Genomic DNA, 27,500 nt, shown 5'->3' on the forward strand with positions numbered 1-27,500 from the left:
TTATTACAAAACGTTCCTCGTGTAAAATGTGTGCCAACTGTTTAGGAATTGGTAGCCGGTCTGAGAGAGAAATGAAGAATTATTTCACGTCCCTGCTTTACGGACAACGGCAAGGAAATGGCTAAGAAATCGTTGACGTCACCCGTTGTCATTTCTGGCCGACCAGAGCCTCATTGGCTGTCGAAACAAAGGGAATTTTGTTCCTGTGGTTGAGGTATTTGAATAACAAAAACAGTTCTTGTAAGCAGATAGCTTCCATATTAGACTGCAAAAGAGCGGTGTATTTGCGTTGGTCAAATGCGTCTCGTCAAGCGAAAGGTCTGGAGCGAGGGTGAAAACGAAGAGTGAGGCTGAGGAGAGAAGCCATACGGGCATGTTAGGTTCGTGCGCAAAGCGCGCGAGAATTCGCGTCTTCGAGAAATAAAAATTAAAACCAACTGTTTTGCAGCCTACAAAGAAATGTATCAAAAGGCAAAAAACGCACGTGCAGGGAGTGCACGGAGTACAGAGCTATCGTTTTATTATATCCGGGTTTTTTTGTCGCGCTCACGTCCTCGTCGACGCTGTCCTTGCTTAACGTCCCTAATTAACTTAGAAATTCATCCACTTGTTGCCAGGATTGCCATATAATAGTAGTGGTTACATACACCTTGGGTTTGGGGCCTTCCGGAGGTTAAACAGCTGGGGTTTGGTTCAGCTTGGGTTTCACGTTACCTTTGGGGCTGCGGTTACACAGAAAAAGACTGACTTCCCTCAGAGCAAAATGATAGGGTATAATTAATATAATTAGGGATCTTTGTGTATTAGGTACGTTCTGCTTTATGAATGGCCAAGCCACCTCAGGGAGCAGGTAAACCGTACTGTTCAGTTCAGGAACTGTCATGGGAAGTTCGTTTCTTCTTTTTGATGTATCCATGGAAATAACCCTAGGGCAGTTTCGGTCAAGGGAAAGCGGTGACACACAAAAACGTCAGTGCCCGTGGGCAAACGCCATTTACCTATGGGTAAAAGGGCTAATGTAACCACAACTAATGAGTTACGCACACGCGTTACCTAAAAGCAACAACAGACTTGGCAAATAATTGATCTGCTCGCCACTGACAAATTACGATATTTTGCTTAACCTCGTCCAATAATTGTTAATTGTCGGTAGGTTACGGTTAGGGTCACAGTTGATGTCTATTCGAAAGGTAAAATGAAAGGGACACTTCGTGACCTTCCACCAGCATCACCAAGAGGGAGCTTTAGCAACGACGACGGCGATGGAAACGAAAACGTCGTCGTTAAATGTGAATTCGCATTATCGTAATCACATAGCAACTATTCCAAGCATTTTAACGTAACAAAGGCGTGGAAAACCTTCAAGAAAGAAACCAGTATGAACGGCGTTCACTTTAGGGGTGAAAATAAAAATTTATCTTCAAGCGGTCACGTTCTCCCTAAAATCTTGAATTTGGTCATTTCACGTTGTTGTTTTGCTGACGAAGGCAAAGAAATAGACAAAAATGAAAAGATGCACGTGCAGAGCGTGCAAAGCAATTGCTTTTGCTCACCAAATATGCAAATTTGTGACGTTCTCGTTGCCATCGCTGTTGTCATTGCTAGAGCTCTCTAATATGAAACTTACCGGCCATTGGTTGGAAAAATTACAAAAGGAACGTAGGTAATGGCCCTGAGGGGAAGCAAAAAAAAACTGATCAGAAGGAGAGAATAGACACAAAAAGCTTGACCGGTTCGAAAAACGCTTCGAACATCATGAATATTGAGATTTAGCATCGCGTCTACGATAAACGGCAAATGCCAGGATGAACTATTTGCGATTTGCCAAAAGTCTAAGAACTGACTTGTTTGGTTGTTGCTCATTTCTTGCTTGTTAGTGACAGATATCGAGCAACTTCTCAAAAGAAAGAGTTAGGACGAGATCATGCTTTTTTGACAAGGAGCAGTCTCCGGTCTGCCGTTTGCCGTAACACGAAAACACGATCCTTAATCTCTCCAATATCAATTCTCGGTTTGCATCCACGTGATGAGACAGCCATGTTGGTGTACAAAACAATAAAAAATGGCTCACCACAAGTTTTGCATTGTTTTGTACAATAACATGGCCGGCGTGGCGTCAGATGTAAACCATCAATACACTAAGATAAGGACGCAACGAGAATGCATCCAAATTATCCAGAAGGGGCCTGCATTTATAAAACCAAAGGTCAGTAAGGGTAAACCAGGCTCAAGTTGTAACTTTATGCGGTGGATAAGTCACTATCCAGAGTATGAAATGTACTTCACCTTAAACGTCGGCCAAACTTTTTGTACACGCCTTTACTGAGATGTGCTTGGAGTGTGCATACATGTATTCACGGTTACGTGCGCAAATACAAATATATCTTTGCACAGCTTGAAACTGTTGGATAATGCCTTTGAACAACTGTGGCCTGGGCCCCAGTTTTTCGAAGAGTGGATAGTGCTATGCAATGGATAACTCACTTGGTTTTGCTGGTGTTTATTCGCTGAACAGTGATTTGTCCGGTGGATAGCGTTATCCACCTTTTGAACAACCGAGGCCTGGTCTGTACCATACCGATAGTGGCCTCGATACCTCAGTCACAAGGCGGCCGAGCTCAGGTCAAGATCTGGCTCTGCCACCGCGCTGTTTGACCAGAAACTTTGCTCCACACAGTCAAAGGAGTCAAAGCAAAGGCGGACGCTACAACAACGAAAACTCCACTTCACAATAAAACTTTGCACTAACTTGAGAATAGAGACTTTAAGATCTCCAACAGCGAGGTTGCGCAAAAAATTCCCTAAACCTAAAAATAATTGTCTGGTGTGATGCACATGGCGCCTTACCTTGTATGGTGGTGTTTCAATGAGGTCCGTTTCAAAATTCAGAACAGAGACGTATCTCTAAAACAAAATAGAGAGGATCAGAATTTGAGAGTTGATATTTTATGGATTACACTGTTTACTGGAAAAGAAACTCGGTTTCGCCCAAATCTAAAAATGTCGTTAATTAGACACCAATGTCTGCCCTACGCTCACCTCACTTTCAACATTTGTGTGCATATTTCTGACTTGGGAGCCCAAGTGAAATCTAACATGGGCCCTTTAACTCCCAATCACACTGGACTACAAAAACAACTCATGGAAATTAGGATCTTTACCTTGACAGATTTGGGAACCATGTTCATGTGTTTGTTCTTTGCAAGGCCAACGAGCTTCAACCTTTCGAGAATAACATCGCTTCATTAGAGCGCTAATTTAAAAAAAGCCATTAATGACCTACTCCACATTGACTTACCATGCAAGGTCGGCAATCTGCAAAGGCTTGGTCCTCCAAGGAACTATGGCTTTTCCGAAACTAAAAAAAAAATGCATTTACTTCAAAACTACGCACTCTAAACGTGGAATTTTACATAATTAAATAGGTATAGATAAAGTACTATGTTATTTGTGAACACAAACACATAGCTGAGAATAAAGGAATTTTAATATCAAGAAACATACTTTGTATTTTCTGGTACAAACATCCACAGAGCTGATATGAGTAATCGTAAATCTCTGAAAGTCCAACACAATCAAACAGTTAATGCTTTTCAAAGTTTCACGGAAGACATGTATGTGCTCGGTACATCCTTGGGAAGCCATGTAAAGCTCGTTTGTCTGTAGAATCGCCATGGCTTCCACACGCCGGGATGGCTCATTTGCATGATTGAGTATTAAAGTACAATGCGGAAGGTCACGAGTTCGAATCAGGACCAACACAGGAGAACAGGAGAAAGTGTTGACTCTGTAATTTCATCCGAGAATGGTTAGAATTTGAAGCTCTATCGGATAAGGACTATCAAACCCGGGCCTAGTCTTACACCCCTTCAGTGTTAAGAATGGTTTGATCCTACTCTGGTTTTGGGAATAATGAATGTAACAACTCCCCCAAAATCTGGCAAAGTTGTCCACGTTATGAAGAATCCGGTACAATTCTATCAGAAATTCTGATTCTTAAAGAAAGTCAGTGTCTCAGTGTCTTGGAAGCTGCGACGTGGTCCGCTGCAGGCTCGCTCACCAAATTTGCGTGCGCATGCTCCGGGCTCAAATCTCCTCCTCACCCTCCCCCTGACCAATGGCTGGACTTGTTTTAAGTATTCCACCACGCGGTCGGTGTGAATACCAAATTGGTCGCCAGTAGGGTTCATAACGCTGTGTATTGTCTACAAGCTTCAAGCCATCCCGGCCAGCACGCAGAAAAATCTCTTGGCAACTGTGTTTTTAGAGTTTATTTTGAATATGATTTGAATGACCCCAAGAGCTCAAAGTGCCAGTCGTCGGAACTCATGCGCTTCGTTCGTGACTGAGAGAATGCAAAAATGATCTTTTACTTACACTTAACCTTCCCAAGTTTAAACAAACCGATGGAGGAGTAGATAAAATCATACAAGAATAATGGCGACAAAAATTCCCAACGTCCAAGTCATGGATCTCCTTGGCAAATGAAAACAAGAAACGCCACTCCCGCTTTATGAGTATTGAGGGGTCTGCAATGGACACAAACAATTTCAGGCTTCTCCGGCTTTAATTTCGCCACCAAATGATACGCCTTGCAAGAAATGGCCCATTTATTGATTTTCTCGGAAATCCCAAGGCTGGCATGCTTTGACAGTTACAAACCTTTCATTAGAGGGTTCAGCCAGAACAACAACTGGTCTGCCACACAGAAGAGCATAAAGTAAATGGACACCCAAACTCATGTTTTTACGCAAAAACAGCACGTTGGAGCCTAAAGATAACAAAAAAATCCACTTACAACCGAAAGAATGAACGCTAAACAGTGATTGAATTAAAAAATTTGGGGTCAAATTCTCTCACGGCCAATGTCTGGCTGATATTTACTTTTTGCCAAAACTTCAAAGCAGCTTGTTTGCTTTCAACTTGTTTGCTCCCGAATACTACAACACGATTAACCCGAACAGTTGCCAACAGGTCTCGAATGACTTCTTAACATGCAACGTAATGACTAATTCTTTTTAGTATCACCCAACTAGTGGACTAATGCAAATCCTGCATTTTGATTAGCTACGCTACTAGATGACTATTAGTAATAGTCCTCGAGTATCGAAAAGCGTGACGCTTTCTTTCGTTTCAATCCGGCCAAATAGAGATTTCTTCAACTTGCATTCGCTAACTTTATCATTGCCTTTTCTGTCCAACTAGTTGGGTGATACTAAAACAATTAGACCCTTCGCCCTCAAGGGCTACGGGTCTAATTGTTAAGTATTAATTTCAACTCATCTCGCCTTTTACCTAGACAAGGGAGGAAGAATAGATTTTCATCCCTCTAAGGGCCGATTTACACGGTACGATTTTTGTCGCTTGCGACAAGCTCACGACAGGCCTACGACATGACTTACGATAGTCGCAGCGTTTTAAAACATGTTTTAAAATGCTACGACATTTTTTCTGACGTACACAACAATCGCAAATCATGTCGTGGGCCTGTCGTAAGCCGTTGTCGCATGCGACAAAAATCGTACTGTGTAAATCGGCCCTAAGACAAACAGTGACCTTCCGTTACCGTTTAGCTTAAAAGTGCCCATCACTGACCTCAACAAACTTTTAAATGGAAAACTCCCTTTTATATTCGCTTTGAAAGACAGCAAAAGTGGTCATAGTTTGATCCATGGCTGTGCAATGGTTCGATACCAAGGTTGACGTCGCAAATTACTTTGCATTGTCATTTTCAAAAAATTATCACAATGCAACTGAAAGCAGTCTGTGACGTCAACCATTCCTGTTCCCGGCGAGGTCGTAGATCATATTACAACTAGTTTTTCCACTTTTTAGGAGCCTCTAAAACAGCGGCTTTCAAGGAGAGAGTTTACCGAACCAAGGAATTCCTGTAAGACAAGTGCAGAGAGTTCTTGAGCAGAAAGGGTTTTTTGAGGTGATAGGCACTTAAGGGGTGTTTACATGGAAAACTCGCACCGGCGCGAGTTTCACACCGGGGTGACTTCTTGATACCGCGTTTACATGATGACGAGGTGAATTCGTATCGTGTTTACCTGCAGGGACACCACATATCGATAAAATAAAAGCGTGAATCCAAATTGCAAATATGGCGTCTATCAGGAAAAGTGCGTATGTGCTACCCGTTCCAGCCCACCGGGAGGCCGATTTCACACCGGAACGAGTGGTAGTTCCTCGTTTACATGACACCGTAGCGAGATTTCGCGCCGGAACGAAATTTTCGCTCCGGTGTGAATCGCCCCAGCATGACTTTTTCGGTGATATCATGAAAACAAATAAAGAGCTAAGAGAGGGAACCGGAGGGAACTCGAGCCGGTGCAAAAGTCGCCCCGGTATCATATAAACACCTCCTTAAACGCTAAACCTCCCTACCGTGTGTTACCTGTGTATGATTCCAAAGGCTGTGTCACTTCCTCTGCAAAGCATCGAAGTTTTATTCTATCAGGTCTGTGAGAAATATGTGGAATTGACATCAAACATATCAGGCAAAATGCAAATTATAATGCACCGTGCGTTCTGCATGAAATCCAAATTAATTAACATAATTAAATAAAGGGCGAGACCGCACTAAGAACCAACTAAATTAAAATAGGCTCATAGGGCAATAAATCAAAGGTTAATGGCTACTGCTTTACAGCATCATCATCAGCTGTCCGTCAGGGTCAACGGTGACCAGTCCAGAGAGTCAGCGCGGTAACGCCCGCTTATGGGACACAAGGCAAACCGGTCCACAATGTGTTCCATGTTGTCGACATTGCAGCTGGCCACGAGAGCTGAGTCATCTGCATAGAGTAACTCCCTGATGCACATCTCTCTGGTTTTGGTGAAGGTACGTAGACGGGCTTGGTTGAACAGTCATCCATCGGTTCTAGTGCTGATGTAGACCTTCATGGTGTCCACCACAGACGCGAGATATAAGAGCGAAAAGAGCGTGGGGGGAAGCACGCACCCCTGATTCACGGCGTGGTTAACTGTAAAGGCGTTACATGACGTAAGGTTGGAATACTGGCGAGAGCACTGTCCTTCGAACAATGTATCCCAGGCTCAATTCCCGGACTCGTCATGTGGCCTGAGTTTGTTGGTGCCCTACTCTACTCCCAAAGGTTTTTGTAAGTTACTCTGCGTTTTCCTTCAAAACCAAAATCAACATTTTTTAAACTGGATCTGGTTTAGTTTTAGGCACTGTTTCGAAATTAGTAGAGCACTTACGTTAAGCTGAACAAGCAAGAGAATAAAATAAGGCATGAGCCCATGACTAAGGGAGAACAACGGCCCTATACTCCTGTCACGGCGTTTTCACAGGCCGATTTATTTTTAGATTGAATTTCCCGCGAATGAAACTTCCTCAGAAGCACGATGACCAACCACATGAAACCAACTTGACGTCATAGCGTCACCGAACCGGAACCTATTATAAGTTTTTCTTTTTGCGGAAGAGGTAGTCTAAAAATAGATCAGTCTGTAAAAATGCCGTGACATACACTGTAGGTTTAGCATGGGGGTTGTTCGCTCCTAGTTAGGGGATCCTGAATAAATTAATTGTTGTTATTATATTCTAACCTAAAGTTGGACGGTAGGCTTTGTCGATGTGGCTTGTCATCGCTGCTTACGGTACTTCCAAAACTTCCGTCATTTTTTGATCTCTTGGTTGTATTCCTAACAGACAAATTGTTCTTATTTCCAGCATTTCTCGGAGATAATTCTTCACCGATGCTCTTCGTCGTCTTTTCGCGTTTTGCAAAAGCCACCGGATTTGATCTTCTTATATTTCGTTCGTCTGTTTTCTTAAAATGCTTGGAATATCTTGGAACGCTGTAGTTCGAAGTTGGCGCACTAATGCTCCCCAAACTTCGACTAATCCCAGATGTGTAGCTTTGTTGCAAGCCGATATTTGGCTCCAAAATTTCACTTCTCTGTCTCCTAAAGCGAGCACCACTGTACTCGGAGAAAATATCTTCGTCCACGAGGGCGTATTCCTCTAACGACAGCCTTTCCCCTCTTGCAGGAAGCGACACGTCTGAATGAATGGACATAACATCACCGTTATCTACTTTGGAGTCAACCGAGCTACCGTAACTGGATGATTCGGTGCCTTGAAGATCCATGTGGAATAAAGATCTAAAGCAAATAAAGAGAAAAGGAACAGATGTTTCTCTCCGGGTACTTCGGTTTCCCCTCTCCTCAAAAACCAACATTTGACTTGTTCTGCATTAATTGTTAATTTCAGTTTACAGTGTCCCCAATTAGTGCTCCAGCGCTAGAACGACTAGACACTTACTCATAATAAATAAAGTTTCGTTCCTTTCCTTTCCTTTCCTTTCCTTTCCTTTCCTTTCCTTTCCTTTTTTTTTTAACAATGTTTATTTAAGAACTATTCCATGAGCGCACGTTGGACAAGGGCGGATCTAGGGGAAGTGCACTGGGTGCACGTGCACCCCCCCCCCCCCCTTCCTCGGTTACCAAAAAAAAAAACGTTTTAGTTAAAAAATTCTAGAATTTACAAACGAAATAAAAAACCTAAATAACAGGCAGCGGTCCGTTGTTAGCTAAAAAACGGCAAAGCGAATTAAGCTACTAGAGGATATTAAAAGCACAAAAACTGCATTCAGTTTTTATTTGCCTCATCATTTACAGATTTATGATACTACAGCCCTAACCCTCTTAAATGCTTGTATTATGCATGGTCTACCATATAAAGATTCGGCTTCCTGTGCATTTCCATGTACACCCCCCTAGCCAAAATCCTAGATCCGCCCTTGTTGGATATCAGATGATAAACAGCCAACGAAGCGCGTAGGGCCGAGTTGGCCATAACCAGCGTCATATCCAACCAGAGCGAATGGAATAATTGTTCTATTAAAGTTTCATTAGATTCTGAACGCTTGGACACTTGGAAATTAAGGCCAATCACCTCCCACCTTGGCAAAACTTGACGCGATCAGTTTCCATATTAAGTCATAAGGTATATGAGCTGATAACCGAGACTAAGTGAACCATTCAGAAAGCAGCTAGAATCGCAACATCCGAGGTCGAAAAATTTAATAATTAGCAACTGTTCGCTACTAAACCGAGGGTCGAGAACTGCATTTCTGCTATTTGTCGTTGGATGGATTTTAATGAATTGAAGCTAAAGAGCAGATAGAAACGCAACATCCGAGGTCGAAAATTTAATAATTAGCAACTGTTCGCTACTAAACCGAGGGTCGAGAACTGCATTTCTGCTATTTGTCGTTGGATGGATTTTAATGAATTGAGGCTAAACCACGACAAGACGGAGGTCATGCTCATCCACTCAAAGTATCGTCCCTCTCCATCCTTTCAGTCCTTATGTGTTGGTGATGAGAGCGTGGCTGACTCTCAGTCGGCTAGGAGTCTTCGTGTTATCTTTGATGAGCACATGCCTTTTCATGCACACGTGTCTAGCATATGTCATCATTTATCTAGAATTAGGAAGTATCTCACGAAAGAATTAGCAGCAGTTGTTGTTCACCCATTTGCCACATCGAAACACTAGATTATTGTAATGTATTATTATATGGCCTGCCTAAACATCAGCTACAAAGATTGCAGTATGTACGATACACGGCGGCTAGAGTTGTGCTGCAAATGAGTAGGTTTCAGCATATCATACCTGTTTTGTGCGAGCTTCACTGGCTGCCGATTCAATACCGTATTATTTTCACGATTCTGCTTTTAGTGTAGAAATCACTGAATGGGACATCGCCTAGCTACTTAGCTCAGAAACTACATTATCGTCCTCATACTAGATAATTGAGGTCTGTTAGTAATGAACTTTTAATGCAGTCTAGATCATCTACCAAGACCTATTGAAACAGAGCATTTGCTGTTCATGCACCAAGAGAATGGAACTTAATACCCTATGAAATTCGGAAGTCTAACACCATTTCGAGTTTTCAAAGGTCACTTAAGACGTACTTAGTAATAACAGATGATTGTTTCTATAGATTTGCATATATTGCTTTAGTTTTAATTTTTCTTTTATAATCATCGTAAATATAATAGATTACAATATTTTCGGGCGCAAATCCCGCGCGAATTTCTCGGAGGTGAATAGCAAAGGGCATTCGGAGTTTGCCGGAGTAGCCAATCAGAGAGCGCGTTCGACACTTTCCAGTGTTTTAGTATATAAAAAAAACTACTATAGCCCAAAAATAAGAAATTGCTGCACAATGTTGCTTATATATGCGTAGAAGAATGAAGAAGCTGGAAATTTAAGGCGAAGGGTGATTTCATTAAGTAACTTTACAATATCTTCTGTTTGCCTGTCCAAAAGACGAATTATCTCATATTTCATTTGGAATTGACCATCCACAAAATTAAGTTTTGGGTTATGTCAAAAAAAGTACTTGAAAAAATACACCAGGTTAAAGAACCATAAATATTTTAAAGGGAATTTCAAAATTTTTTGTTAAGGACGGTGCCTACTAATTAAAGATATTTTTGCCCCGGTGTGTGATTATGCAGGTAGATCTTTTAAACAAGTGGTATTGAAATCCAAAAAGAAAATTGGGGGTTACCACACATTTTTCAAAGATAACTCATGAATGATATTTGTAAAAAGCTTTAAAATACAAAGCAATGTATGGCGTTCTTTCTCAAATTGAAGCTTAATTATCTCTCAAAAATGCATGGTTACCCCCAATTTTCTTTTTGGATACCAAGAGTACTTACTAAGATCTACTTTCTCCGGATAGTTTTGAACCGCGCAAAAATATCCCTGTATTAGTAAGCATCACCGATAGGAAATCAGAGTATCTCAAGATGCGCAGAACGTATATTGCGCAATAATAGTAGTAGGCACCGTCCTTAACAGAATCCTTGTCAAAAAGGTCTTTTCCAATTTTCTTGAATCCAACTAGATTACAATAAAAATTTTCATGGCAACATCATTAGTGTGGAGGCAATGTGGCTTAGTGGCCAGGGTGCTTGCCTTGAGATTGGAGGTCCCAGGTTCAAGACCCGTTTAGCCTGCTTAGCAGGCTGTTTGGTGAGTCTTTAGAAGCCTTTTTCCACCAGAGTTGGCTTTCGAATGATTTTAAATGTAAAGGGCCACGCGAGAAGCAAGCAAAGGGGGATGGGGCGGGGAGAAGGAGTGAGGATCGGCCCCTCCCCCCTCGCGTTTTCGTTTGACTTCGATCCAGGTTTTCGTGCGGCCATATTCAAAACGATCACTCTAAAGTCAAACCCAGTGGAAAAGTGTCTAAAATTCGCTAAACCTAGCTAAGACCCGTTCTGAGCACTAGTTGATTTTGATCCTGGTAGACCCTGGTTCAACTTGAAGATAGCCAAAGTTGTTTGTTGTTGCCTGTTCCAGGCTCCCAGATGGTAGGGAAAGAGAAAAAAATGCGTGCGAAAAATGAGTGGGTGCTCGGGTCGAGGCCCCACGCAGTTGTATTCGTTTTCCCGACTATCTGGGAGCCTGGAACAGGCTGTGTTTGTTGTTGTTTTTCTGTTAAGTGTTGTTGGCCCTAAAATGCCCCTATGATAGTAAGTGGTATCTTTTTATTTATGTGCAGTGTATGTTTGTATTAGTTATAATAAAGACACGTGACACCTGAAATCCCGATGACTAGAAAAATTTGGCTACGATCAAAGAATCTGCGTAAGTCTCGACAGGAATGGATTTGAACTAAAAGCAAGGGCGTAAGAGCAAGACAGTGCTCTTGCTTCTTACCAAAAATACGAGGTTTCTGGGGAAGGAGAAGACCTCCATTTTCCTTTTTAATTTGGACGTTATCTACACCATGTAAATTCAGCCTTGGATAACTAGTACACGTTTTGGAATAAAATAAGGACAAGTGTATTTTAACAGTGACAAAAGTAGGGGAAATCTCCTGTTCAATACTTACGAAGGAGCAAATGGGGAAAGAATTCCATCACTTGACATCGCTGAACCAACCACCTCATCCTCAACACAAGACTGGAATGATTCCAAACTGTACAAGCTACCATTCTGAAACAAGAAAAGGCACCAACAGAATGAGGCTGTGTATATTAAGTAAATATGAAGGGGTGGAGATTATCGCACTAGAAAGCAAATAGAGAATAGAATATCTAAGGCCTTTTATGCCTGCATATAGTTTACAATACATGGCCCCTATTTCACAAGATTTTTATAGCTTAAGAGGATACAGCACTGCGGGGGTCTACTGGAACGAGAATATGACCACCACATCCGCGTTCGTGAGTTCAACTTCGGCCGGACCTAAACTGGAGTCTTTTAACATCAAAAGAGAAAGTGTTTCTATTGTAAATACATCTACTAAGGGTTACATATTCTAATCTACTTAAAAACGGGCTGTAAACCTTAGGCCTGGCCCTAAAACCCTTGCTTATTATGCTAATTATATCAAAATTATTAATAATTTAATGCTAATCATGTGAAATGTCAAAGAGCCCACTCAATGATTTCAAAGAAAGGAAACATTCCTTGTAAGGTAGTGAATGTGCTTTCATGAACTAATACCAGAGAACATTCAAATTTTTTTGGCAAGAAAAAACACCAAATGACTTCATTCAGGAAACGTCAAGGTAAAGGTAATTGAGAACCAGAAACGTTGCCAGAGGTTTACGTACCGATGAACACCTGGTGACAGAACCTTGGTATTGCTGGTCAAGGGGAGTTTCTTTGGTCCACGGGTTGTTAACACACTTCCTATCCAAGAGGTCACAAAGAAATAATTCACTTTTGCAAGAACTTTACAGTTCACCCACTTGAAACTATGCGTTTGTTTTTAAAGTGCACCTAAACACAAATATTTTTTGTTCCTAATGTAAATCTCCCCATCCAAAGCAAACATATGCCAGCATTGTTACGCACAATTTCGCTTTTTCTGTGCCGTGCAAGCCACGTAAACTTGGCAGAACTAGCAGTAATTTGGACCCACGACCGTGAGGCGAGAGCCATGGGTCTATTCTCGATTTTACGTCACAAACTGCTTTGCATTCCTGTTTTTCAAAGAAATTTTGCATTGCAAAGCAGTTTGTGACGTAAAATCGAGAGTAGACCCATGCCTGTCACATCACGGTCGTGGGTCCAAATTACTGCTAGTTTTGATACCTTTGTGCTTATTGCCCGACAGATAAAAAAGCGTAATTTGAGGTAAGAATCGTCAAACAAGTTTGCTTTCCGTGGAGAGATCAATATTGTACACTAAAAATATTTGGGTTTAGGTGCACTTTAAGAGAGGAAACGTTTTAAATTCAGGGATATCCCATTTTTATTTATTTCATCGAGATTTGCCTGTAGCCTTTACGTATTCTAAAGTTAATTACAAGCCAGAACGGGTTAGAACAGTTGTGGTCCGTAATGTATATACAAGGGAGTTTAAGCAACAATGGCTAAAGCAACGCCAAAGCCACAATACAATAACATCATTGATTAAAAGAGGATCAATAATAGGGAGCTAAAGAAACGACAACGGCGACGGCAGCGAGAACGTCACGAATTTGCATATTTAGTGGGTAAAAACAATAGCTTTGCACGCCCTGCACGTGCGTTTTTCACTTTTGTCCATTTCGTTGCCGTCGTCAGCAAAACAACAACGTGAAATAGCCAAGTTTTTGGTTTTATGAAGAACGTCAGCACTTGAGGATAAATTTTCATTTTCTCTCCTAAAATGGAGTGCCGTTCCGACTGGTGTCATCTTTGAGGAATTACCACACCCTTGTCATATTAAAAACGTTGAAATAGTCACGAAGCGATAAAAATAACGGAAATTTATATTTTGAGATGACGTTCTCGTTGCCGTCGCCGTTGTCGTTGCTTAAGCTCCCTAATGAGCTTAAGCACCCGACGTTTTTGAGATGCGCACGGCGACCGGAAGTGAGCTGTTTACCCTTTTAACTTGTTTTTATATTGCTGCAATGTAAGTATAGATGATTAGTTTAAAACTCTCAGTGAGAGACACTACTGTCCTGACATGCGAAATTTTCTCTCCCTGTTGCAGCATCCGCGTCTCAGAAACGCAGCGTGCTTAACGATCCTTCTGCACGTGCGGCACGCATTTAAAACACATATTTTTGCAGTTCTCTGCAAAACAACGAAGTGGGAATCACTAAATAGGGACCCTAAGATCTACGACGGCGACGTCAACGAAAGCGTCACCTCAAAATATAACTTTGCTCTATTATAAGTCTTTCGCGATTATTCCATCTCGTTCACGTCCTACAATATGGGCGAAGTATCCTAAAAATAAATTGGTACGAGCGATTTCAGATTTCAGAGAATGAAAGATTCTCTGTTGCATGCTCACGTTGTCGTCAAAACCTAAAATTTGGTGATTTCACGTCGTCGTCATGCAGAGAACCGCAAAAATATGAGCAATAATCCGTGCCGCAAGTGCAGCACGATTATTTATGCTCTTTTAACCAATGATATCACTGTTTTGCGGTGTTGTCGTTGACGTCGTCGTCGTAGATCTTAAGCTCCCTAATGTGAGATTTGGACGACGGCGCGAACATAAAAACTGGAACGTGTCATTCTCTATTTTCACTCTGAAACAGCTTATACCAATTTACTTTCAGGATACTTCGCCTACATTGTACCACGTGATGAAGATGGAATAATTGCGAAAGATTTACGATAGTGCAAAGTTATATTTTGAGGTGACGATTTCGTCGTCGTAGCTGGCGTATATCTTAAAGTCCCTATTGTCAATTGTAAACCCACACATTCCTGATGAAAGCTACAAGAATTTAACTCACATATCTATCTTGCGAAGAAAATTACAAACGACACTTCGTCCAACAGTCAAAAGAGACGGTAAACGCTCTGGGACAAAAGGAATGACAAAAATAAAATTCATTTAGATGAAAGGATGAAAAAAAAAAAAACAAACCAAAGGGTAAAAACAAGAACATTAATGACAACCAATCCTGTATAATCGGTTTATATAAGAAGACAACGTATGAATAAAAAAGAACCCAAAACAATAGCATATGAATGAAGAAAAAAAAAGATAGTTTTATATAATATAGAAAGACCAGAAAATGTTGGAAAAACTGGAGTGGAATAAACATAGCTAGAAATATACTGAGAGCTATCAAAAGTGAAAAAATCTAACTTTTTTCTTACTTACCAAGATGGCTCGTCTCGGTCTGCTCTATTAACAGCGCAGATGTTTCTCTGCTATAGTGCTACAAAGCACAGAAATTAAAGAAAATGCAGATATTAAGGGCACATTCTCTTTGGGTCTATGCTGGAGTGTGAATACACATGATATATAACGATTTAGCTGTTCTTTTGGCCCTATTGGAATCAACAAAATAGCATTTTGAATGAAATAAAGAACACCCAGCATGCAAGCTATTGTGGGATTATTTTTGGCTTCCAATAGAAATGTGGAATAGCAATTGGCTGCAAACAAATTTCAACCCAACTATTCCCAGCGGTGGTTCTAGGGTACTGTAACCTCCACAAATTCCATTCCACTTTCAGGAAACATATTCTTTTGGGAACCTTATTCCAGTTTTTTAGTTATCCTAAACTGGAAGAGGAATGAGCAGAATACTGCTGACTTAAGATAATGCACCCTTGAGATGTTAATTTGATTTAATCCATTGTGCACTGTAATTAGTTATAATTGTGCAGTTGGAAGGACTAGAAGGGAACAAGTTAACTGTTTAAGCTAGTCCACCCACGTTAGTAATAAACCACATAAAGGATAGCCACAGCACTAAGAATATCATCCCCTACTCTTCGCAAACTGTGTGTGCGTTCTTTAATGTCCCATGTTACTAAAGAGTCGTAAGACAGGGCCTACGGTTTATACTCGTTTTCTAAGAAGGCATCAAAGTTAAACCTTTTGCAGGTGTCATTACAAAGGCAGCACTTTCTCCTCAGTTATTTTAAGAGCCTGCATGTTGGTCCAGCCGCGATTCGAACCCATGACCTCTTGAAAGGTTGTCTGATTTTTCAACAAAATGAGCCAACCAATGAGTGGTCTAGCTTAAAAGGCTGAGATGTTTGGTGGTCAAAGAGTGGTAAGGGCTGACACTGCAGGTTCAAATCCTGCTTGAACTATCAATCAGATTTGTCTTAAGAACTCTGGAATAAAACTCAACCAAACTTTTCACTATAAATTAACCAACAGCTGTCCTTTCATAGTTGGGATGTTGGTTATAATTACACATGTGGCCCCACAAGCACAACGTTTTTTTCGTTATGCAGCCGTAAACTTTATCCCAGTTAAAGGCTTGGTGGAACAAAAAATGACAATTGAATTAGCAGACAGGTTATACACTGCCACAGATTACTTTCTTGAGATTTTTTTTCCCGGTAGCTGTTAGTAAAATTTCTCAGTAAGTGGAGTTACTGGCCACGGCCTTGTACCTTCAATATGGTTTGCAATCTTTTGAGTCCTTCCTTTGCACCCCACTCACACAGTTCATGAAGATGTCTGAGACACAAGAAAGTAATGTTTAGTGAACTGAATAAGGTGTTGGCATGAACGGGTGGGCAAAAGGGCAGGAGGGGGACAAGTAATCCTCTTGTATTACTTGCCTTGGGTGTGCTGCTGTGACTCTGATAATCAAAACTAAACCAAATTCATCTACATTTTGAGAGGAAGACAAAAACCCTATTTCACAAGTAACATGTATATTTAAACCTTAGTGTACTGCCCAACTTCACCCTCACTTATTCTGGTGTTTGGTGACGGAAGAAAACCAGAAAACCCTCTAACAACCAGGACTTGATTCCCATCCACATTAGAGGAAGGCAGGTGAAATCAATTCACCACTACAGCAATCCTGCTTCCTGCAAGTCTACCAAATAGTAGTAATAAAAATAATAGCCCTGGTAATAATAATAATAATAATAATAATAATAATAATAATAATAATAATAATAAGATCTTATCCAGTGTATCCCCCCTTGGTACTCTCCAGTCTCACCTAAACCCGAGTACAAGAATGACCGAGCGTGCGCGTACTGGGATGTCCCAGTATTTGCTGAAAATACAGAAGTCAGGGCTAACAGAATTGATGCGAGAATTGTGGACAGAAAGGAGAAGAAGGTGATCCTTATTGAGATGAGCTGCCCTTGGGTTTCCAACAGAGAACAGAAGGAACAGGAGAAAACTGACAAGTATGCGCCGTTGAGATGGGAGATGCGCCAACAGTTCCCCGGCCACACTATCACACAGTTTAATGTGATAGTTGATGTACTAGGAGGCTACTCTATGGAGACGGCGGAGAAAGTTAGGAAGTTTTTAGGTTTGGATAGAGGGAACCAGGTTTTGTTTAATATCGTGCACCCTAAACATAGCAAGGTCATTCAAGGTTTCGACGAGTTATTAAGGAATATAAACTCTTGTTCCTTTCTCAAATGTTGGTTCGTTAGTTATTACCGATTGGTTTGTAAATAGGTTTAACAGTAGGGATTGTTACACAATAGTGCCTTTTTCTACTTATATTTGTAAGCATACTTACGTACTACATACTGCATAATAATAATAATGGTTTATTCAACAGATCCATGGGGTGGTTCTTCTCTGTTAAATTACATTATTAATATTTTTACAGTTAAAGATAATTAACAGATAAATACACTAATACATTTAAAATTACAATAAAATTAAAGTTATTACTTTGTGCTCTGTTACATAAAAAATCCTTTGAAAGTCTTCAAAAACCTCCATAATCTTTAGATTCTGTTAAATTGTTATATATAGCTTTGATGGGTTATCTTGGATGCACTGCCAATACTGGTATAGCTGTGGTTGTTTGCCTGCAACCAGTTGGTTACCCCTACAGTATTAACCCCACCCAACAGAAATTAATTCCATGAACAGACACAAATCAATACTTTTTTCCTGTTGGCCATTCATTTATTGGGTAAGTAATTCGTGTAAGACTACGTATATTGTCCCGACTTAATGAGTGATTTCTCATTTTTATAATTATTCAACAAGATACGCTATAAATCCCTTCCATTTCTCGTACACTATTGTTCTCAATATTTTCCCTTTGGAACACACTGTCCCTTGGAATTTTTAAAAGATTTGCAAGTCCTGAACTGGGTTAAGTACCATGGATATTTAAACAATATCATGTATATTTACCAAGTACCATGGATATTTAAACAGTTTTTGGTCATACTAGACCTTGAAAAAACACAAACTGATTAATAATTCATAAGGGCCCTGCTAACTGAAAGGCCACAGTTCAGTGGATGTGCTCTGGTTCCTTATACACTTCAGATGTTACCCTGCAGCACGCCATTATACTGTAAGTAACCACAGAAATCTCTTCCTTATTCTTGGTTTTCACATGACGTCATCAAAATTCAAAAATAAGGAATTATCAATCCTTTTGAGATTTTAGTTTAGTTAGTCATTAGAACAGCTGAAGACTTATCTTCTTACAAATCTTCAGTTTGATAGAGTTTTTCGTCTTTGATAAAGCAGGGTTGAATTTCTAAGCTTTTGTGTGACACAAATTATATTAAAATGGCGGCCGAGAATTCTGTCACGTAGGTTTAAAAAAGCGACTTATATGCTGAGATTTTACAATCTGAACAGTCCTTGTATGAGAATAAGTACTCATGAAGAGGTTTATGAGCCCTCAGAAGACGACTACAGGCTTTTTATAGCAAAACCCGATGACATACATTTTTGTCAGTTTCCGGCCGCCATATTTGTGCCCTCAGAGGGACAAAAACATGGCGTCTCCATATAAAGCCTTATAAATTTGAGTAAAATATTTCTTTGAATATCTCCTGCATGAAACATCGCAGAGACCTAAATCTTTGCAATACTGTTTAAATCTTCATCTTCTTTTGTCTCTTTGATTCTTGACTTTATTCGTTGCATGGTCTTGATGATGGTGTGCCAGTGAAAACCGGCGATAAATTATTGTATATATTACAGCAGTGTTACTAATGATAGTCAAGATAAAATAATTTTATCATACCTTAATTGTTTAACATTATTTAGGTACAAGGGTAAGAATGACCTGGATCTAACCTAAAAAGGAGGAGAACATCATGAGAAATATAAATCTATTACTAAATTATATAGTTGTTCCTGGTGTGTGGTACATGCATGTCAATAGAACTTTTGTGGTGCAAGTGTGTCATTATAGACCTTTTACTGGTATGGTGAGGGTTTTCCAACTGATGGTTTGCATCTGACATCACAGCGGCCACGTTGGTGTACAGAATAATGCTGCAGTAAAATGTCTTTTGGGGATTTGACTCTAGATATTATTATGCTCAACTTGTGGGGCCATTTTCTATTGTTTTGCACACCTACGTGGCCATCTCATCACATCAATTACAAACCTAGATGCCCAACCTGGCCTAAAAAGGACAGACTTTACTTTAAACTTTATTTTACTTGTCAAAGGGGAACCCCTGGGAGTCAACCCCTGGGAGTCAATGGGTGAACCCCTGGGGTTCACCCACTGACTCCTCCAAGTGAGGTGCCCAAGGACACCGGCCCAAGTTGACAAGTAAAATTGTCTGGCGTTAGACAGAGTAAAATCTGTTACATCTCACTCCCGGGAGTCAATGGATTAAGTAAATGCGTCATAAAGTGGAATGGTCATTTGCAGAGCTAGAAAAGCACACTTTCTAATATCCTCATTATTTCCTCTTTTATCATTCTCAGCAAAATCTGAAACATGAAATGTCCAAAGTTTTAAAGGGGCTGTGCCACGAAATTTCACCAAATTCAGTGACTGGGAACTGGCAATCAAATCAAGTGAAACTTAAAGATAACTAGTATGTAAAACATTAAAGGAAGGCTTGAATAAAGAAGCAAATACAAAAAGAGGCAGGGATGGGCAAAATTGAAGAAGATCAAAATGGATTGCAATTGGGGTTTTGAAAACTGTTCAGCCCATTACAGTTTTTCAAAGTTTATCACTTTTGGTTGTAACTTAAATTATGTATGTCAAAGTAATTATGTATGTCAGACATTTGTTTGTCATGTACCTTTGAGTTGTGTTGTTTAATTAAAGATAATTTCTGGGTTAATGTTGCACAGTGAGTAGGGGCGAGTAACTGGTAAAATTTATACAAAACTGCCATGACACAGTCCCTTTAACTTCCCTGAAAAACTAGAGCATGTGGTGATTTTCACAAATTTGTGCTTTTATCCCTTTTCAATTTGAACATCATTCCCTACAGTTTAATTCCAGGAAAGCTTGGTCTAAGTTTGTGTGTTGAGCATGAGTGGATTGGAATAATAAGGAAAATGTTTCAACAAAGTAAGCTTGGGATTTTCTATGGCATTGTTGATTTGGATCTTTTGGGTCAGAAAGTTGAGGACAGAAAAAAACTTAACTTTCCAGGATACACATGTATTCCTTACACATACTGGTAGTTCCAACAACTTGTATTAGAAACACAAAGTCAAGCTTACTTCTTTTTGTCCAGCCAATAGACTTTTCATATCTGGTAGTGAAAAGGCTGCAATAAAAATATTTTATTTTGGATGTATTACTAGGTAATAATTAGCACTACTTTATAGAAAAAATTCTCACTGTCTTCACAGAACCAGCAATTAAGCCTGTAAGTTGCAAACTGTATAAAATTACAAAAGTTTAGTCCACATCAAAAATTTTGTCATGATTAAAAGCTAGTGAATTGCATGTACAATGAATAAAACATTTTGCCTGGGTTTAATGCTTTGAGGTATAGTATCACTGATTTATTATTTGCTATTTTAAATTTTCGTTGTGGTTTGAGTCCAACTATTTAACAGTGAACTGTGCTAAGACTCAAGCATTATCTGTCGGACCCTGTGCCTATCATTATTCTTTATTTCTTAATAATGTTCAAGTAGAATTTCTCCGATCTATTAAGATTCTTGGAGTAACTTTAGACAAGGACTTATCCTATAAAGAACACATATCTTTAAGAAAGTTATGACATGTTTTAATTTCGAAGACATGTTTCGATGTTACAAACATCATCGTCAGTTACAAAATATTTGAAAAACCGTTAGGACTTATATAACAACTAGGCGAAACTTGCATAATTAAATATGATTAAGTGACAAGAAATACATATTTGAGTGAGTTACAGAGTGTTAGAAAGAATGTAGAGCCTAAAGCGTAAGTGTCAGGTTGACGTGATGAACTTGTTGGTTTAAAGAACACATGTCAGATCAACTAAAGAAAGCCTATGCCAAGGCTTCTGCTCTGAGAAGAATAAGGTGTTTTCTTCCTCATGATGCAATGATAAAACTTTATAAAGCATTTATATTACCTCATCTCGAATACTGTCGTCCTTTGTTTGTAGGCATAGGTACGGGTCAACGCAACCGTCTCGAAGATGGCAACTGTTATATTTTGAGAACATTAATTGGGCACAACAAGTCAATGTCATACGACGAACTGCTCACTGCGGCTAGCATGACATCTTTATATTGTAGGCGCTTACATCAGGCATTAATACTTCTTTTTAAATGTCTAAATGGTACGGGTCCTACATATATTGCTAACCTTTTTAAATACAGGAATACACCGTATAGGCTAAGAGGCGAGGGCTTGAATTTGGAATTACCTAAATTTAATTGTAAATTTAAGAAGAATTCTGTCACTTATTCATTAACTAAGTTATGGAACAGTTTGCCTTCTCATATGCGTCTTTCAAGTGATTCTAGTAATTTAAAAGTAAATTGCAGGATTGCAGTTTTTTAGAACGCGTCTTATAGTGTACAATCGTAGCTTTTAACTGCTTTTAGAACGAGTTTTAGAGTTTTCCAAGTCACGTTTTTAGTATGTGGCTTTTTGTTGTCTTTAGAATTGAATTGTATTATATGGCTGTAATTATTATAGATTTTATTTATACACGTTCGTATTTTGAACGAGTTTTATAGCTCCTTGACGTAACGTGTTAAAATAAATGATTGATTGATTGATTGATTGATTGATTGATTTTAGACAAGTATATTGACCATTGAGGGGTAATCATCTGACATTTGGGTGCAAAGTAAATTAATTCACAAGAAAGAATTACCGGGTACTCCTGTTTTGCAGCTTTCATAAGTACCTTACACCATTTTGGAGAAAATCCACCAAAAAGGTTTATCTTAAAGTCTAACGAGTGCAGTCATTGCTCACAATTCAGGAAATAATGAAAAATTATCAATGTGTCAAAATACTACCTTTCCTTAAAACAGGCTGTTGCTTAACAAGGTAAGACAACATGTGATCACTGTTTCTTTGCCTTAAAAGATCAGGGTCGCATGCATCAGTAAGGCTGCGAGTTCTACTTTCAGTCATGCTTTCCAGTCTCTTGAACTGCTGCACTATTCTTGAGTCTTGCTGTTGAAGGACAAAGCAAAAAGGCATACTGATACATGGATGAAGGAAAAGGACATTACCAGAAGTACATGTACCTGTCTTAAACTTAAGTCTGAACTAGCGACTTTAGCGAATATTTTGTCCCAAAATGATGCTGTCATTCATTTTACTCAATTATTAACAGTTGCACCAAACAGAGTCCACAAAAAAGGATCAGAACTTTGATTAGCCCCTTATTATTTTTTTAATAGGGGATAGGTGGGCAAAAGGCTTAGGAGCACGCATGGGTGAACATTGCTTTGTATGTGCTCTGCTCTAATGTTACAGTACACTCTAATAGCCTTGTGGCAGTTTCACCATTCCAAACAAAATAAAGGACTTATTTTGACTCTTCTACAGCCCTTTCACGGTGTTCACAACAATTTACAAATTTGCCGTGACTGCAGGTTGAATTACACTTTCAAATGATTATGCTGTTGTCTTGCCAAATTGAGTTCATAAATTAATTACCTAAAGTATTTGATTATTTCACAAAATTGACTCTGTTTTAAATGTTTCAATACTAAATAAACTTAAACATTTTTAAAAATACTGCTGTACTTATTATAGAGTAGGCCTTACCATGTAAATAAGGTACAGAATATGAAGACTTGATGGCTTTATTGTGTAAAGTATGGATTACATAATAATTTATTATATTCCTGAATGTTATTGACTGACAACCATTAAACTCACCATATGAGGTTTAAGAACTTCTATTAATTTTTTGGTCTCCTTCAAAATACGCTCATGTTCTTCCTTTACATTACTCCTAGATTTTTCCATTTCCTATCAAAACGAAGACATTTAATAAAAATAAAATTACTATGCTTCCAGTTATCAACTTAAGATGAAGAGATGTATTCCTTAGAGGTGACTTAAGAATATTTGAAAAATCAGAGTGCTTCTAGCCATAGTGCAACCATGCAATGCAATGCAAGTTTAGATGCTCTTCCACTGAGTGACATGTACACAAAAGACTTTTGGGAGCAATGCCATTAAACTAAGTTCAAGTGATAAGTGTCCTGCCATTCTGCTGCAAGTGACACTATCAAAACATGGCATTCTCAGAATCCTGTAAAGCAAAGTGATCAGAAATGCGACGTGAATCGAGAATTGTATTTGTCAAAGATGACTTGCGATAGTTGGAAACAATCTCAGTGCACCCAACAAAAGCCAAATCTATGATTAGAAATTCTCATTACTAGTTTGGATGCTCCTCCACTGGTGCTATTAATTAGCTATTAAACAGGTTACAATAAATTAACATGTTGAGCATCACAATAATTATAGAAGTGATAATTTACCATCCATTTCTGGCAAACAAGTCCTTCCCTGGTGATGTTTCGAACTGAAATACAACAATATATCGCATGGAATCTGTAGCACAAAATACAAACGAAACAAAGCTAAAAGCTTCTAGCCAACTCTTAAATAAATGCCAGGATGATTTTCAAAACATTGTTGGCATCCTCCTGCCATCTTGTCATTAGGTAATAATTTATTAAGGCAATCTTACACCAGGGGGGCTAACAGAGTCTTTGAAAAACCAAGAATAGAAAAGCAGCTGGTCAAGAAAACATCTCCCGAAGTCTGGAAAAGCAGACATTTTGAGGCATTCTCTTAGAATTCTGGGATTGCAAGATTCTGTAGTTCCAAGAGTCTCTTGGTTTCTCTGTAGCCAGTTGAAACAGCGATGACACTGCGAGCAAGATGGACATGTTTTTTGAATTTATTTAGCGTTCAATTTTTTTATAATCTTATCTTTCATGTTGTTGGCCCTTAATTATTTATGTGGAGTGTTGGTAATTATTATGGCTGCAAACCATTTAATATTGAGAGTTATTTAATAAATTGTTGAACTTCAGAGATCGTGGGTTTGACAAGGTGCAGGCTAGAGTGGAGACACTTGAGAAGACTGTTAAAGCTCTTCAGTTTAAAAACAGTGAACTCAAATCAGAGCAGCCATTGTAGGTTAAGTTAAACGCAAAAGAAAAAGACATTTCTTCTGGTTGAGCAGGAACCAGTCAGTCGTGATGAGGACACAAATGCCCTTGTGAAACAAGAGGTTAACCTACTTGATGTAAATGTAGGTTTAGACAACATAATTTTTTTATATTAATTATTTCCATCAGCAACAGGTTACCTCCAATTTTGTTCCTAGACAGACTCGATCCAGAGCTATGGTATGTCTGTTGCAAAGAGGGATACTTAAAAGAGAAATTCAAGAGAATGTGCAACCAGGGATCTATCAAAATCTTTTTCAGCGCAACTTTACAATTAGCCTACATAGCTAGCAGGATATTTTCTTGCAGGATTATTCAAGCACTACAAGTATGATAGTTGCTTGGTTTTGTTTTGGCCCCGAGTGGGCCACGCCTGGCATGTAGACTAGTTGTGATTCAAAAAAGCTGCTTTGCCACTTAAAAGCCAGTTGCTCTTGTGCGTGTTTAAATAATATGAGATTTTACTGCCCCATCAGTAAAATGCGGTTAATGGAACGTGACCATACTAAAAGGGGCTATTCATGTCGCGTTAGTTATCTTCGTGTTCTTTGTAGTCGGTCGTTCAAGGTCATAAAATCAATGGTTTTGTTGTAAATAAAATGAGGACATAGTGACTTTGTTCCTAGATATCAGTTTATAACGCACACTTGCATTGGCCAAATCTGTTAAGGCCTCATTCATAACTGTTAAAGAGCACGTGTAATACCTACCTGCTCATAGAAGAAGCTGTACAACTGGCTACTTTAATAGACAGAGTCTAGCTATAAAAGCCTCAGTTAGCCGTCCAAGGTTCACTTGGCAGTTTTGTCTTCTATAGTAAACCAACTAGCTGTTGGCATTTGTTAAAGTTTTTTCCCCTCCCTCCCTCCCTTTGGAGATGGGTTGGGTTTATCGCCCTGCCTTCATTAAAATTGGGTCACTCCTGCGAGGTGCGGTTAAGTCTGCGCAGCGACTTCCCCCAAGCTTGTTGGCTCGTTTGCCTTTGTACATTGCTCCCTACCAATACTCTTGTCCGATCCAGCACGTGCTCTTTACCAATCAGCTCGTAGTGCTGGGGAGATAAGTGAGGTTGTTTCTATATCACGCAATCCGGAAGTCGCATAGGCTAACCAGTCGCAAGGCAGTGTTCCCCTCAAAAAACGCCAATACGTCTGTTGTCTCGTTCTATTGCGCCTTACATTATGCGTTAAAAGCTAACTATGTTGATACCAAGGAACAGTGACATTAACCCGCGATAAAATATCCTGCTAGCTATGCAGGCTAATTTACAATGGGCACTTATGCTTTGATTCCTAATCCAACTATACAATTTCAGCTTGCTCTGTTGCTAAAATCTGTGCCCTTTGACTAATAATTATTAAAATGCATTCACTTATAGTGTGAAACCTTTTCACTTACATGAACTAGAGTCCCTCAGAGCCAGGACTTCAGCTAACCGCTGCTCAAGATCTTGCAAAAATGTTATTCGGTTGCCATGCCTAAACAACCTTGAAACCTGAAAAGAGGATATTTATAATAAATACACCGTATGCCAAATTGGTCAGTCTACTGTACCTTTAATAATAATAATATAATAATAATAATAATAATAATAATAATAATAATAATAATAATAATAATAATAAAATATAAAGGTAAAAAATTTAAAATTTAAATGCTCTGTTTATAGTGGAGGTGCACTTAGCTATCACGCTAGTTTACAGGCACCTCACTTTTTATTAATCTTAATATTTCCAACTTATCAGCAACATGATTAATTAAGAACCTCACCTAGCAGGAGGCAGTTCTAGTAGGTAGAGTTGAGTCCAGGACAACCGGAAACAAATCCAAACCAGAGGTTAGAATAGGATTTGAACCCAGGGCAACTGCATGCAAATCCAATGCCCTAACCACTGCACCAAGCCACCTCCACTAATTGGGGAGACTGTACTAAAATCAAGTTAAAGCAAATTAAATGAAATCAAAGTATTCGTTGTGAGGGTAAAACCAGAGTGACTGGTGAAAACCTCTCAGTGCATAGTAGAGGGCCAACAAATGCAACCCAAACATAATGGCATCAAGTCTGGAAATTGAACCAAGGACACCAATAAAATATGTAAAGGCGATTTTCTCACTACCCTGCCAACCCAATCCTGACTTGGTCACTTTTAAATACCTTGGTAAACTCATCCATTAGATGATCAAGAAAGGCAAACATTTTTCTGCGCGTATATGCATGTAGACAAGAAAAAAAGAAAAATAAAAAATAAATTAAAATAATAATTATAGTGTTGTACCCTCATCGAAAAAAAATCAATCTAAAGCATAACACAATTAAGTCTTGCTCTGCATAATTTCATGGTACCATCCACTGCCTCAAAGCTTCCTTTTGTTGGCTGAACTTAACAAACGACTTTGGAAAGGTGATGCCAGGAAAAAATGGTGAATAATTTGCATAGAATAATCCAAGGAAACAAAGCGCAAACTACCGGTAATAAAAACTTAGGGCAACATTTTTAAGATGAAGTCCATGTGCAATTAACTTTGGATGACTTTTGAGCCAAATGTGACTACGGATGGGTATGCATATGCTTTTTCATAAACATGAAAAATGAGGAAAAGTATTTCCATACCTTTTACATCTAGAAATGTAGCACATACAAAAAGGTCTCACAAAGCCACGTGCATGGATGTCATAAAGTGTAAAATGGTGAACCTGTGAAAGGTTACATTTAACAAAAGATCTAAGAAACACACTCAATTTGGCACTGGGAGAATACTGCATTTCTATAAGACACTGCTCTGGAATTTTTTTGCAACTGGCAGACCCAGCAACACTTCCTGAAGTACTAATTTTCATTATTATTGATTTGGTGTTTATAGAGTCAGAGAAAAAAACTACTGTGACAGTCACAATCGATATCTGACCAAATTGCTCAATACTTCCTTGACATAAGTCTTGTGCACTAATGACCAACCCAATCTGTGAACTTACATAAGCGTAAATACCATCTTTTTTCTGTGATAAAAGCAACTGCGTATCTTCAACAAGAGAGAAATTAGCACCCCTGCAAGTTAAACAAGATGGATGATTACATTTTATTACAACATAATAGTTCAGTTTTAGGCAAAGGTAAAAAATAGTAACTGAATATGTACATGCTGTCAATTTATTACCCA

At 39.2% G+C, this 27,500-nt stretch overlaps 1 protein-coding gene across 2 annotated transcripts in view; it reads right to left on the reverse strand.

Annotated features, from left to right (window-relative positions):
- Positions 1 to 27,500, reverse strand: part of LOC137996729 (guanine nucleotide exchange protein smcr8a-like) — a 46,261-nt gene that overhangs the window by 9,688 nt on the left and 9,073 nt on the right. For both annotated transcript variants that reach the window (XM_068842287.1, XM_068842288.1), the window contains 22 exons: positions 27,316 to 27,388; positions 26,954 to 27,036; positions 26,497 to 26,542; positions 25,740 to 25,836; positions 23,643 to 23,686; positions 23,032 to 23,124; positions 22,158 to 22,317; positions 20,409 to 20,455; positions 18,955 to 19,007; positions 16,373 to 16,439; positions 15,120 to 15,177; positions 14,746 to 14,812; positions 12,616 to 12,694; positions 11,889 to 11,992; positions 7,579 to 8,136; positions 6,401 to 6,465; positions 4,663 to 4,771; positions 3,505 to 3,558; positions 3,299 to 3,358; positions 3,162 to 3,222; positions 2,848 to 2,904; positions 1,628 to 1,672 (listed from right to left, as the gene is read on the reverse strand). In XM_068842287.1, the coding sequence (XP_068698388.1) occupies positions 1,628 to 1,672; positions 2,848 to 2,904; positions 3,162 to 3,222; positions 3,299 to 3,358; positions 3,505 to 3,558; positions 4,663 to 4,771; positions 6,401 to 6,465; positions 7,579 to 8,136; positions 11,889 to 11,992; positions 12,616 to 12,694; positions 14,746 to 14,812; positions 15,120 to 15,177; positions 16,373 to 16,439; positions 18,955 to 19,007; positions 20,409 to 20,455; positions 22,158 to 22,317; positions 23,032 to 23,124; positions 23,643 to 23,686; positions 25,740 to 25,836; positions 26,497 to 26,542; positions 26,954 to 27,036; positions 27,316 to 27,388 (2,080 nt within the window). The remainder of the gene's footprint in view (positions 1 to 1,627; positions 1,673 to 2,847; positions 2,905 to 3,161; positions 3,223 to 3,298; positions 3,359 to 3,504; positions 3,559 to 4,662; positions 4,772 to 6,400; positions 6,466 to 7,578; positions 8,137 to 11,888; positions 11,993 to 12,615; positions 12,695 to 14,745; positions 14,813 to 15,119; positions 15,178 to 16,372; positions 16,440 to 18,954; positions 19,008 to 20,408; positions 20,456 to 22,157; positions 22,318 to 23,031; positions 23,125 to 23,642; positions 23,687 to 25,739; positions 25,837 to 26,496; positions 26,543 to 26,953; positions 27,037 to 27,315; positions 27,389 to 27,500) is intronic.

The sequence above is a fragment of the Montipora foliosa genome, chromosome 3 (assembly GCF_036669935.1).
Source record: "Montipora foliosa isolate CH-2021 chromosome 3, ASM3666993v2, whole genome shotgun sequence".
Lineage (NCBI taxonomy): Eukaryota > Metazoa > Cnidaria > Anthozoa > Scleractinia > Acroporidae > Montipora > Montipora foliosa.